Source organism: Lactuca virosa, chromosome 8, assembly GCF_052849685.1.
Source record: "Lactuca virosa cultivar CGN04683 chromosome 8, Lactuca_virosa_CGN04683_v6, whole genome shotgun sequence".
Lineage (NCBI taxonomy): Eukaryota > Viridiplantae > Streptophyta > Magnoliopsida > Asterales > Asteraceae > Lactuca > Lactuca virosa.
The window spans coordinates 31,092,408-31,106,967 of NC_136433.1; the positions used below are offsets into that span (position 1 = coordinate 31,092,408).

Here is a 14,560-nt window from a genome sequence, read left to right on the forward strand (position 1 = left end):
TCTCAACCCATTTAATGTCTCGACCCGACACAACCTATTTTTCATGTCTATGATATTATATTTGATCATAAAAAATAATTGGCGTCACCATTGTTAGACATTCCTGTGTCTGCCCCTACTAATGGTGCTCGAGACTAAGGTTCAAATTTGAGAGAGAGAGAGAGAAAGATCTAAATTTTTTAATAATAAATTTTTTTAAAAATAATTAAAATAATAAATAATAGATAACAATAAGTAACTAACAAAAAATTAATAAAAAATATAAAATATGAACCAACGGACTTAAATTGATGAGTGTCCATTCGAATATCAAAACCATAATTTTTTGACAAACATAAGACCGAATTTATAGTTTTTAAAAAAAAATAAAAAACGTATGTTATTTTTTTGGAGTTTAAATGGATATCTGTGACAATCTTATTGAATATAAAGGCTTTTCTATTAAAAAAAACCATTAAAATATTTTTGTTTTCAAAAGTCTCTCATTTTTTAAAGTTCACTTAAGTTTTTTTCAGTCGTACTGATAAATCCTCATAAATTCTGAAGCAAATGCTAAACAATAAAATAATATCAATACAAATAGATGGGTCCTATAAATAAATTGGTAAAAAGAACTTGATCACTTAATTGAACATGCTCTTAGTTGGGTTGCGTTCTCCCAATCAGTAACTGAGACTTGAAGCAAAATGAAATGTTGATAATTAACAATGAAACTTTAATGTTCATATTGCAAACAGAACACACATTTCACTTATTTAACTTGACAATGGAAATAGATCATAAGCAATCCACATATCACGTTAAAGAAAACCTAAAATTCCAAATCATATTATCGTCTCAGAAAGACATGAGAAAGTTATACAATTTATGTGATCAGACACCTGTTATCTCTCAACTTGTGCCCACAAACCAATTACCTCCTACCATTTATTATATACCTCGACAAGAACTCATTTCAGTTTAAAGATCATATATAATAAATTACTAAAAAACCAAACACAAGACTGTAACTATAAATCTATTATTATCAAAAGCTTAAAAGACAACCATACCATTTACACTCTATTTATTAACCAACTATATACAAAGTCAAAAACCTAATTCCGTTGTATCAAAAAACCAACTGAGAACAGGTTTAAAAAGACACCCACTAAAAAAAAGACTGTTACAGTTAGTTCATGTCCATCTCTTTCAACCTAATTCAGTAATTCATGATCAAAACTCAAACCCAACTCTTCCATTGCAAAACTATCATCTTCAGGCCTTCCTGTGTTCAAGAAATCCAAACAAGAACCTTGCCACGTGTCTAGATTGTTTGGTTCATAAGTAGTATCATCATTTGGGTTCAAATTGGGAACAAAACCATCTCTTTGATCCAAATCCTCAAGAAGCTGATCCATATCAAACATCTCATCTTCAGGTAGCATTTGAAAGTAACCTTCACCAATACAAAATCCCACATCTTTTTTCTCCTCAATAGGTTCTTCTTTGACCAAAGTCAACGGTTCATCATGTACAATTTGCAGAAGATCACATGTGGTGGTAGTAGAGTCACAACTAGAAGCAGGTTTAGACATTGACCGACAACAATTATTCGTTGACTGACAATTTGGTAGATTGAGTCGGGCAGAAGGTCCATACATTGCTCGGGCAGCTTCATCATAAGCTAGGGCAGCTTCAATGGCTGACCCAAAAGTTCCAAGCCATAACCGTTTACCCCTATTGGGTTCACGGATCTCTGCTACCCATTTACCCCATGTTCTTTGCCTCACTCCTCTATACTGACACCTCGAGTTTTCAGGTCCTCCTTTACCTTTCATACAACCTTTCTTGGACCCTTTTGCAGGGGCTTTTCGGGTAATGTTGTTATTTTCTTTCCATTTGGCAATTGTTGCAGCCACTTTCTTTGGTGCATCACGCCTGCTTCTTGTTTTCTTCTTTCTTGAATGATCCATTGGTAAAGAAGATGTATTGGAAGTTTGACTAAGAATATCCATCTCAGTGTTTCTGTAAATGAAGAAGAATCAAGCAATGAGCAAAAGATGAAAAGAGCCAACCAGATATAATCATTGCCTATTGGGGTTTAGATGAAAGAATAAGTGTTTCGTAGAATTAAGAACTGAATACTGGATCTTCAAGGGTGTAACTCATCTACATCATTGAGATTGTAAATAACTAGGGTTCCAAGGAAAGAGATTAAAGATCCAGATTAACTTGATAAATTATGTCAGTTGAAACAACACCAGAAACTCAATTCAATTCAGTCCTTAACTACACATTACACAATCACAGTTTATTAATCTGCGAACAGATATCGCATACAAACAACATTCTAATCAATAGCAGTTCTATAAAAACAAATGTCATATAGAAACTCATATGATAACAATTCATTTCAAGTCGAATATGCCCAAGTATCTAAAGTTCATCAGGCATCAAATATCAAATCGATAGAATCAATTCCGCCGATATCTGCTATTTACAAACCAGAGAATCAAGCATGGTACGATTAATGCTTCCAAAAACGCCATCAAAAAATTAAGAGGTTGCGTACTTATGATTCAGAACAAAGAGCACAAATCGCACAAATCCAGGATAAAACCCTAGTCCCAAGTCTCCAGAAACAATAAGTATACTAAACTTCATGTTAAATCCAGATCCAACGATTTTCACACAAAATAACAAAAAGATCAGACGCAAACATACCTCTCAGTGTATCGAGTCATACTCCACAAAATAATTAGAGATTTATTCTGTCTTGACGCCTTTGAAATCTGTTCTTGTAGAAAATAAGAGCAAGAGAAACAGAAGTTGAAAATATCTGTACTTAAACGTAATTCGCGAACAAGTTTCCTTTTCTTGCAGAAGTTTCAGAAAAATGATCTGAATAACTTTTGGGATATTTATAGCCTTCTCTAGATATTTTCGCGATTTATACCTTTGAATATTTTATTATTTATAATATTTTTCTGAAAAGATCTGGAATTCTGGATACGTGTAGGCGTTCGTGGCTACTGGAAACTTCTGCGCGTGTCGATAGGACCTAGCGTTTATTCCTTGCTGACGAAGGCACCCTCGTTTTAGCTTTATTAAAAATTGTCCTCGTACTTTCTTTTAATTACACTTATGCCACACGCTTACAACACCAAGAAGAAATCTCTTTGTACTTTTAAGTGGAGCCGTAAACGAACTGAACGAATACAAATGGGGCTTGTTTATGTTCGTTCGTTTAAGTTAGCCGAACAAATAAACGAACACGAACGGATAAACGAACAAATTTTCTTGTTCGTGTTCGTTCGTTTAACAAATTACATTGTTCATGTTCGTTCGTTTATGTTCGTGAACATGTTAAACGAACATAAACAAACGAACATAAATGAACAAAGATAAAAAAAAAAAAAAACATATTGAAGATATATGAACATAAATAAATATATAATACACTAATGTAATCAAACACAATTAAGCATATGTGAACAACATAAACGAACGTTCACGAATATAATTGAACGAACGTGACCATTGTTCATGTTCGTTCGTTTAACTAAACGAACGATAATTTGTGTTCATGTTCGTTCGTTTATTAAATAAACGAATATAAACGAACTTCCCGTCGAACGGTTCACGAACAGTTCGCTGAACGTTCAGTTCGTTTACAGCCCTACTTCTAAGACCATGTTTATTTTTTATCGTGTGCTCATAATCGGTAACCAATTTTTAATTAAAATATTATTTTCTCTTATATCAACCAGTGATATGTAAACTTATTTTTTATTTATCAATAACCTAACACAAGGAACAATTTATTTTATATAACACTTTCATATAAGGGTAAATTACACGGATGGTCCCTATGGTTTAGGGTAATCTGCATGTTTGGTCCCTAAAAACTTTTTTTTAACTCGGACCATCCCTAATTTATATTTTTGTTGCACGCTTGGTCCCCGTTTGACCTAAAAAGACTATTATGCCCTTATTAATTTCTTTTTTAATTAGTTTATTATTTATTTAATATTTATATTATTAAATAAAAAACCTTACCCCCTCTAAACCTCAGCCGACCCCATAATCTTCTTCTTTCCCCTTTTCTTCTCTTTCCCATTTTTCAATCTCACAATCTCTTCCCCTTTCTTCCAAATCGAGATCAACGATGCTCCCAAATTGAGATCGGCGATGCCTCCTTCCATATCGAGATAGAAGATGCCGGAAACCGAAAGCTAGGTATACTCTTCTACTGGCTTATTACTCTGCCATTGGGAGCTTAACCAGAAACCAACCCTAGAATCTTGTTTCTTACTTCTCTCACCCAAACCCTTGCCATCAGTTTGCTTACCATTCCGACGAACATAAAACCTAACACCTTTCTTAACCTTGCATTCTCGAACCCCAACCCAGATTTTGATTTTTTCCTGACGAATATAAACCAACATGATTCTCCAGTTAATTAGTTTGTTTCCTCATGATATTCTTTGATTACAATCAACATTCAAGATCATTGTTTGATTTGTGGTTTGTTAACTGGAGTTGCATCCATTTTCCGTCACTTAGTCACCCCCTTTCTCAAGGTGAACCTAGGATCTTTTGTTAATCGTTTTTCATGCATTCTATCTTCATTGTTACTGTTTTTTTTTCTTTTATATACATAAGGTACATAATCATGTTTGATTATGAGATTTTTCTTGATAATCAGCAAGGAAATCGTAAGGTGGCATAAGGTTTTATTTTAAGATTTTTCTGGATGTGATATCATCAAGTTCCTATGAGATGGTTCTAGTAATTTTCTGGAATTGATTTCATTTAGTTGATTTCAGCAATTTTAGCAATTTCAGGAATTTTTTGGTTGTTTTTTAGATTTTTCTATATTCATTTCACCATGTCTTTTTATTGTCGGAGGTGTGGTTGTTGCCGGAGGTGGTGGTGGTTGTCGGAGGTGGTGGTAGTTGTCGTGTTTTGGTGGTAGTTTCGACGAATGAACATAAGGACGGAGGGGAGATCGGAAGGGGAGGAGAGTCCGGTGGTATAGGCTCTTGAATCAGACCAATGTTTATTTGGTTAATATGTTTTCCACATTTAATTAATAATTTATTTAATAAACTGATAATTTAAAAAAGGTAAAAGAAATCAATAAGGGTAAATCCGTCTTTTTAGACAGGACAGGGATCAAGCGTGCAACAAAAATGTAAAATAGGGATGGTCCGAGTTAAAAAAAGTTCTTAGGGACCAAACACGCAGATTAGCCTAAACCATAGGGATCGTCCGTGTAATTTACCCTATATATAAAAACTAGGTTAGATACTGATGGAATCCATGAGTTTATAAGATAGACAATGAAAGTAAATTGATAAAATAAGAAAATTTTAAAAATTCAATACGAAATTATATTAAAGTATGATTTTCAATGTAGGATGATATTGTAATTTAATAAATGAGACTTAAATGGTTATTTTTTAAACAAACCATGGTTTAGATAATCGTAAGATAACATGATTTAAATAAAAAAAAATTATTATCTTTTGATGAAAAGAATATATATATATATATATATATATATATATATATATATATATATATATATATATATATATATATATATATATATATATCCTAAAGATTTAAAAAATAATTAGTTACTTCAATTATTCTTTTCTTATATGATTTGTGTATAATTATGACTTTTAAATATAGCAAGAGATCAATAGTTCACAGATTTAAGTTGTAACTTTAGAGTTAGTGCTTCAAAATATGTGATCGTTCTTTTTTTCTCAAGGTGAACTACATTTGAGATACAAAAAAATGACAATATTATATTTATTTATGAGAGATAGAGTATGTAAAAGGTAATGATTAAGGATTTTAAAATTTAAATCTTGATTTTATATTTTAAAATTCAAAATATGGATATTGATATTTATATTTTTTATTTGGATGCATTGTATGTATAGTGGAATATGTGGTATATTGGATAATTCACTAAACTTTATATTTATAGTTGTGGATAAAATATTTTACAGGTTGTTTGTGAGAATAGCTCGACGAGACTGTACACACGCATCAAAGATTTTCGTTTCCACGATTTTTAGTTTAACTTTGATAATGTATGGTTTTAATCAAACAAATGTACTTATTAATTTTAAATAAAAGGTTTTAATTGGTTGCTATACTTTAATTTGAAAAATCTCTTTGTAATTGTTAGGACGTTAAAATTATTTTTCAGATTCTGAAAACAAAAATCATTTATTGGGGGATGCATGAACTCTTACCATTGAACGAATTATCAGATAAAAAACATAATGTTTATGTAGCCTACAATCATTCTTCGTATGTGAAGTTGTTTCAACTGTTTAAAAGCAAAGAATAACTTAAGCTTAATTTGAGATTCAAATGTGTTACCGAGAGTTTTCAAATGAAAGTGAGCAAATCTACAAATGACACGTTTGAAGATATTTGCTTTGCGAAAAAAATGTAAATGGCGTTTAAGGGATACAAAAGATAAATATACTAATTCATTTCAGGTCAATAAATTATCGGAAAGTCACACTTGCTCGAACACACAACTACGTCCCCATAATCGTCATGCCAACAAGAAAAAGTTGGGTCACTTCTTGAAGGACATATATAGCTGACAATACAAGTAATATGTTGCGGAGGAAAACAAATCCAAAGAACTACAAATGACAGTCTTAATGTACATACTTCGTATTGACAAACATAAAGTGCAATATGTGTGCTCTAAATATGTTGAGAGAGGCCCTTGAAAAAGGCTTTTTAAATATTTCCTTTAAATTGTTACAATTTAGAGATGAAGAATCCATGGTCCGTTACACATAAATTTAATGTGTATTTGAAGAAAATAACTAAAAGAAAATATATTTTTGGCGAAAATAACCACTTAGTTCGGAATGAACATTCAAGACTTTCAGACTAACATTTTGGATTTCGGACTAAAATTTCGGAGTTTGAAAAAAAAATCTAAAATTTCAAGAACAAGCCCGAATCTAATGAACAATTATGGAATTTCGAAAAATAAAATTATTTTTTACTTAAATCTAACAAATTAAAAAAAAAACATAGTAAATATGAACTATATATGATATTATAGTATAAAATTAGACATTTGTGTAACACCCAATTTGTCTGGTAAACTCTTAAGCAAAACTATTTCATTTATTGGCTTGTCTTGGACCCGAGTACGCTGGGCGTACTCCAATTGCATGCTCGAGGCGGGGTGTTCCCCTGGTACGCTGGGCGTACCCTTGCGTACATAGGGTGTACGTGGGTCAGGGGCAAACCCTAATTTTTAGGGTTTGCACCCTATTGAAGCTCATTAAGTCTCCCAAGTCCTTCACCTTATCAGCCTCCAATGCCTTTTTGAGCTAACCTCGAAACCCTAATCCATTTTCCAAAGAGACTGACCTTATGTGTGTGTTTTGTGTGTGTGGTGCGTCTTGAAGAAGGAGAAGACTAGTGGAGAAGCATTGGACAAGAGGGAGCTTGTAGATCCAAAGGTTATTCACCCTTTCTAGCTTATTGAAGGTATAAAGTCCCTACCTTGATGATTTATCTATTAGTTCTAGATAGTTATGGTTTTTGGTTTATTTTTGGTCCCTTAAGATGATACATCTTAGTGTTTCTGATGTCCCGTGTGCATAAAAATGGTGTCTTGATGGTTTAAGCCCAACCATGCAAGGGTTGAGGGTTGTTTCATAAAGTCGGTGTGTTAAAATCCAAGACCTGACCTTTTTAAGCCATGCAAAAGCATGAAGTTTGCAAATTTATGGTTTAATACATTTTAATAAGCTTAGATCTAAAGTTGGACATTAGGTCTTAAGTCTTAACTGATTAAGACCTTAAAAGGAGAAATTGGCCAGCTAAGCGTACGCGCCTGGGGTCCCGATCTGGTGAAGCATTCGAGTACGCCGGGTGTAGTGGGGGTACGCTTAGCGTACTCACGAAATGGGGTTTTTGGGCTTTTAGTTTCGGGTCATCTTGGGCTTTAGGGTTTTGGGCCCTTGTCGGACCACAAGTTTTTCTGAGTTGGGCCTTTATTGATTTGGGCCCATATTGGGCTTGGAATGCCTTTTTGGACTTTTGGGCTAGTTTGGATTTGGGCCTTGGTATGTTAGGCTCAATAAGGGAAGGGTAAAGCAACCTTTTACCCTTAAAGCCGGGATTTAGGGTTTGGACTCCCGGGTTAGGTTATTGACCTAATTTCTAATTAGGGTTTTATTATTTATGATTTAGTGAGAGGGTTTCGTGATTTAGCAGCTCGAGTGTGATTTGATATCTTCAGTCTAAGGTAAGTTTCCTTCACTATACATGCGGGTCGAAGGCACCAATGTCGGCCCCATAGATTATATTAGTAGGATGATAGTTGTTTTTATGATAATTCCCTGTATTGCTTGTATATGTTTGTTGTCTCTGTGACTCCTACTGTTATGATTATATGCTAGCTGTAAGGGTGAAATAGATCCGATACCGGTTGAAAGACACTGAAGTGGTTGAAATATACCCAGTACCAGTTGAAAGAGATCGTAAGGGTTGAAATATACCTAGTACCGGTTGATAGAGACCGATGGGGGTGAAATAGATCCAAATATGTTTTGACTGTATGTGTGTATGGTATGGGGTATTTTGGGGGAGCTCACTAAACTTTGTGCTTACGGTTTTCAATTTGTGTTTCAGGTACATCCAGCTCGAAAAGGGAAGGGCTCGACTTGATCACACCGCATCCGCCTGCGTTTTTCCGTATTATGTGATTTTGGGATTTGTACTCTGATATTATATTTCATTATGATACACTATTGGTTGTTTGACATGACTATTGGATGTTTGAAATGAATTTTTTTATCTGAAAATTTTGGGTTGTTACAATTTGATTAAAAATGGCGACATTAAACACTTCAAAATATATATTCAAACAAAAGTAAAGAGATTTTTTTTTGGAAAGAAATAAAAAAAAACAATTTTTTTTTGTTTTGAAAATTGTAGATCAAATCTAGAATAAAACATTCAATAATAAATAGTTATTTTTCAAAAACTAAAAAATTAATATTAAAAAAAACATTTATAATAGTTACTTGAACAGATTACTGAAATCGTCCCTGTGGTTTGTCAAAATGTCATGTTTGGTCACTAACTTCTGTTTTGCAACAGGACCGTCCTTAACGTTTATTTTTATTATGTTTTTGGTCCCTCGTAGATATAAAAAGGACAAAATTACAAAAATGGTCCCTGTGGTTTGCCAAAAGTCACAAAGTCAGTCCCTGCTAATTTTTTTTGATGTAAATGGTCCTTGTGGTTTGCAAAACTTGCAAAGATGACCCTTTTTACTAACGCCGTTAGTATTAAGCCGTTAAGGACTGAATCTGTAAGGGTATTTTCGTTTTTTCAAGTATAAAGGGACTGAATTCGTGACATTTGATAAACCATAGGGACCGTTTTTGTAATTTGTCTTAAAATAATATAAATGATAGAAAATGAAGGGCACTAGATTCGAACTTTGGACCTCCTACCTTTCTCCCTTAATCAACCAAAGCCTTAACCAACTAGGCTAGAGCCACACTTGATTTATATTTTCGAAAACTAACTAATATTATCTATAATTCGTAAATAAATTAATAATAAAATATTTAAAAAAACATATTTTTACAAAAAAAAATTAATAAAACAAAATATATTTTTAGCGTATTGTAAAAAAATACGAACAATTATTTGTTTTTTTACGAATTTGTTTTACGTATTTAAAAAAATAAGTTTTCGTATACTTTTAAATACATAAAAAAAACGTAATAACATATTATACAAAAACGTAATCCTAAAAAACATAAAAAAGTTTTTTGTATATATTTATTTTATGTGAAGTATGTTTTTTATATTTTTTTATGTATTTATTTTATGTAAATATGTTTTTTATGTAATTAAAAAAATACGTTTTTATATAATATGTTATTACGTTGTACTGGAATACAAAATCGGTCAAATAAGTTTTTTGTATTGGCCCAATCGGTTTTCTAAAAACCGTTTTTCGGTTTAAAAAATACATAAAAAACTTTTTTTTAATATGTATTTTTTAAATCGAAAAACGGTTTTTAGAAAACCGATTGGGCCAATACAAAAACTTATTTGACCGATTTTGTATTCCAGTACAACGTAATAACATATTATATAAAAACGTATTTTTTTAATTACATATTTACATAAAATAAATACATAAAAAAAATATAAAAAACATACTTCACATAAAATAAATATATACAAAAAACTTTTTTTATGTTTTTTATGATTACGTTTTTGTATAATATGTTATTACGTTTTTTTATGTATTTAAAAGTATACGGAAACTTATTTTTTTAAATACGTAAAACAAATACGTAAAAAAACAAATAATTGTTTGTATTTTTTTTTACAATACGCTAAAAATATATTTTGTTTTATTAAGTTTTTTTTGTAAAAATATGTTTTTTTAATATTTTATTATTAATTTATTTACGAATTATAGATAATATTAGTTAGTTTTCGAAAATATAAATCAAGTGTGGCTCTAGCCTAATTGGTTAAGGCTTTGGTTGATTAAGGGAGAAAGGTAGGAGGTCCAAAGTTCGAATCTAGTACCCTTCATTTTCTATCATTTATATTATTTTAAGATAAATTACAAAAACGGTCCCTATGGTTTATCAAATGTCACGAATTCAGTCCCTTTATACTTGAAAAGACGAAAATACCCTTACAGATTCAGTCCCTAACGGCTGAATTAGTAAAAAGGGCCATCTTTGCAAGTTTTGCAAACCACAATGACCATTTACATCAAAAAAAATTAGCAGGGACTGACTTTATGACTTTTGGCAAACCACAGGGACCATTTTTGTAATTTTGTCTATAAAAAGACTATCTTACCGACTATATTTTCCTTTTTTTATGGGTTTTTTCCAAAATAGACCTTATATTTACAGTTTTTTTCTATTTAAACCAAAAACTTTATTTATTTCCTAAAAAGACCACACTTTTTGATGTTCCTTGTTATTTATTATGCATAACCGGTTGACTAGTCAATAGCCGGTATCACGAACGTATCCTTCCTGCGTACCCTTTCTTTTCTTGCGTACCCTTTCTTTTCTTCTACACTCGCTAGGTTTCATTCGTTCGCTTCAAGATACACAAGTCGATATGAAAATCTAGGGCTTTTTCTGAAATCGCACAACAAGAAAGCCATGGCATCCAACAACGATGCCAAGAAGAAAACTAAGAAACACAAGAAAAAATACGCTGATTATGAAGATCCCGAAGATGAAATTCTCGTATCAGACATGCCCATGGACTATGAGAGGGAAAAGGTAATAGCTATTTCATTCCAATCTGTTAACGATCCTTTTCTTACCAAACTTTTTGAAGATGAATCTGAGTTTTTTGGTGAAAAAGATGAATACGTAGATGATTTAGTTCATCTAGAAGATGACGAGAATGACATTGGTGGTTCCAATTCTGTCCATGATCCCACCATAGAGTGGAATCTCATGGAACCAAAGGTTGGAGAGAAATATCAAAAATTTTCTCAATTTTCTCAATTGTCTTATTAACTACGTTGTGGCCCATAGGTACCCCCTAAGGTTTGAGAAACTTGAAAAATACTAGGTTAGTAGCTAGATGTGGTAGAGATACAGACAAAAAAAAATGTGATTTTCGTTTGTATGCATCATGGATGAACACATAAAGAACAGTCCAAGTAAAGTCAATGAAAAAGAAGCACTCATGCTCAAGAAAGTTTACTTTTGGACACCTTGTATCCCCTCAGTGGATTGCTTCTCATCTTGTGAAGGAGATTGTTTTCAACCCATCTATTAAACTTAAAGAATTGAGGGAACTCATTAAGACAAAATTCAAGATCACCCTATCTATCAGTAAATGTAACAGGGCTAAACATAAGGCAATGGTGATGATTGAAGGGAAGGCTAGTGATCATTATGCTAGAATTTGGGACTATGCTGCAGAAATACAAAGATCCAACCCTGGTAGTGATCATTATGCTAGAACCTGAATTCATATCTGTGATGGAGAGATTGAAGGCTATAGATGTGGGTGCATATGAATACTTAATGTCCCATAACTCGAGCTCATGGAGTCGTGCTTACTTTTGTCAAGGTAAGTATTACATTTTCCTTTTTACTTAAATTTGTCTTTATACTTTAATATAGCACTTAACATTTGTAGAGGGGGTGGGGGTATTTTTGTATAGTACTATTAATATGGCCATTTTGGTCTTTTTGTTGCAACTTATTATTTGGCCTTTTTGTAAGTGTTAATGATGGCCAAGTTCACACCCACATGTTATTTAGAAACTGATCCACTTTGGATTAACATTCCCCTTTGTAAACTGTTTATGAAATGTTGTGTACTTTGTTTATTTTCTACATTCCTTTTTGTCTTTTTCTTATTAGGACATTCTACTTTCAAATATCTATCAAATTATATCATATTAGTTTATGAATGAATGTAAACCTTAAAAGGGTAAAATTGAAAACTGAAAATAACATATATAGAAAAGTACTTATATTCTCATACAAAACATAACCAACTATTTTGTCATACAAAACATAACCCTAACATACCTTAATTCATCAAAAGTAACACAATCTTAAGATGACCAATGTCAGGACAACTACCAAGAATACCACAATCCTAACATACTTTACTCTTCGTTCTTCACATTCCAAACACGCTTTTTTCTTCAACTTTAACTTTAATTCTTTGATCTCATCTTCCATACCCTTCATATCATGGTGCATATTGAAGAGTAGATCCTTGTACCTTTGGATTGTAAGTTCATCATCAATCCATATGAAATACTTGCAATTCATACTTTCATCCTGCAAAAGAAGCAACATTTACATATCATTACATGGTATAACTTCAGGTTTATATTTGGACATCCAAAAAAAAGTTTACAAACATTTTACCTTGTAATTTGGACATCCATAAAATCTTCTACCAGGATTCTTTGCAGTTCATGATGTAAACATAGGAGCTTATTCATTACACTTGCACAATTCAACTCCACCATTCCTTACTATCCTTCTACTTCTGATGCTCTTGATACTTGAAGAAGATGAGATCTTCGAGGACTAACAAGTTGGTGAATCAAGCAAAGAATGATCAATTCAGGTTTATATTTCATATATCAATTCAGTTTTATAAACCTGCTTTACAAATCAAATCCAAATCGTTGTTGATGGGGAATTCCTTCGCAGGTGGAGGAGAAGAAACCCGCTTTACAAATCAGTTTTTTTTTTAGTATGCACAAATCTAGATTTTTAATTAAATTGATTTATAATCATGGGAATCTAAGCAATTAGAAGCTAAGAAGTCAAACAAAATCGGGTTGAACAAAGCGTGAGACCGAGAAAAGAACTTACATTAGTGATTCCTGGATGCCATAGCCTTCTTGTGCGATTTCTGGAACTAAGAATTGGATGCTATGGCTTTCTTGTTGTGCGATTTCAGAAAAAGCCCTAGATTTTCATATCGACTTGTGTATCTTGAAGCGAACGAATGAAACCTAGCGAGTGTAGAAGAAAAGAAAGGGTACGCAGGAAGGATACGTTCGTGATACCGGCTATTGACTAGTCAACCGGTTATGCATAATAAATAACAAGGAACATCAAAAAGTATGGTCTTTTTAGGAAATAAATAAAGTTTTTGGTTTAAATAGAAAAAAACGTTCTATTTTGGAAAAAACCCTTTTTTTATTATCCATCTCTTATTAACATTTAAAGAAAACATAGAAATGAAAAAATGTTACCTACCCCACTGTGCGTCCCCTCCCACACACCCACCTCTTCAGTTCCTCTAAACCCTTTATTTCTCTCTCATCTCACATGAACATTTGAAGAGAACCACAACAACCGGAGCTCTGCCGATAACCACCGGAACGCCGCTAAAAATGTTCGATCTCCGTCGGAACTGTAGGGTCGTCGTCGGGTCTGCACTATGATGCTTATGTACAACAAGAAAGAGGATGAATGGCATCACCGCTACCACCACAATGCATTCTGAAATCACCTGCCACCTCTCCTCCACTAACAACCCTGATCCCTTCCCATCAGTCTTTCTACGGTGGAGGCTCCTCCGACAGTCCAACCCTCTAGATTTGGGTCATTCAGATCTGTTCTGATTCCTGGGTTTATGTATTTGATTTGATTCGGGTCATTCCAATCTGTTCTCTTTCTCTATCTTTCTCTCTTCTGTACCACTAGTGGTTTGATTTGTGCATTTATATAGTTTTTGATTCCTTGGTTTGCAGATTTGATTTGGGGCTGTATTTCTGTTTTTTCTTGGTATGGTTGTGCAATGCCTGATGCGATGAACATGAAGTTGTTTTGTCATTGATTATGATTTTGATGTGGTTTTCTTCTGTGTTCTGTTTAATGAAGCAGGAGGAGTGGGAGTTTGAGTGGTGGTTGCGGTAATTGATGGTTCCAGTAATCGAAAGTTTTCTGGGTGATTTTCTGTGCTCGTAGCAGTTAGGCGCTTGTTGGCGGTCGAGTAGATGAACGCGAGGGAGAAAATG

At 32.9% G+C, this 14,560-nt stretch overlaps 1 protein-coding gene and 1 long non-coding RNA gene across 2 annotated transcripts; both read right to left on the reverse strand.

Annotated features, from left to right (window-relative positions):
- Nucleotides 1-1,035: 1,035 nt before the first annotated feature.
- LOC145128772 (uncharacterized) lies at nt 1,036-2,890 on the reverse strand. The gene is made up of 2 exons (XM_079063577.1): nt 2,707-2,890; nt 1,036-2,007 (listed from the first exon to the last, which is right to left on the reverse strand). The coding sequence occupies exons 1-2, from the start codon at nt 2,724-2,726 to the stop codon at nt 1,197-1,199; spliced, it is 831 nt and encodes a 276-aa protein (XP_078919703.1). The 5' UTR covers nt 2,727-2,890; the 3' UTR covers nt 1,036-1,196.
- Nucleotides 2,891-12,507: 9,617 nt separating this feature from the next.
- On the reverse strand, nt 12,508-14,560 carry LOC145128662 (uncharacterized). Its single transcript, XR_013717040.1, has 3 exons — nt 13,407-14,560; nt 12,951-13,115; nt 12,508-12,860 (listed from the first exon to the last, which is right to left on the reverse strand). It is a non-coding gene; the product is annotated as an uncharacterized LOC145128662 (long non-coding RNA).

Excerpts from the sequence above, each read along its gene's own strand:
- LOC145128772 (XM_079063577.1), bottom strand. The coding sequence starts at position 2,726 with ATGACTCGATACACTGAGAG. Across the intron at positions 2,008-2,706 it reads ATGACTCGATACACTGAGAG|AAACACTGAGATGGATATTC; the intron begins GTATGTTTGCGT and ends CTTCATTTACAG.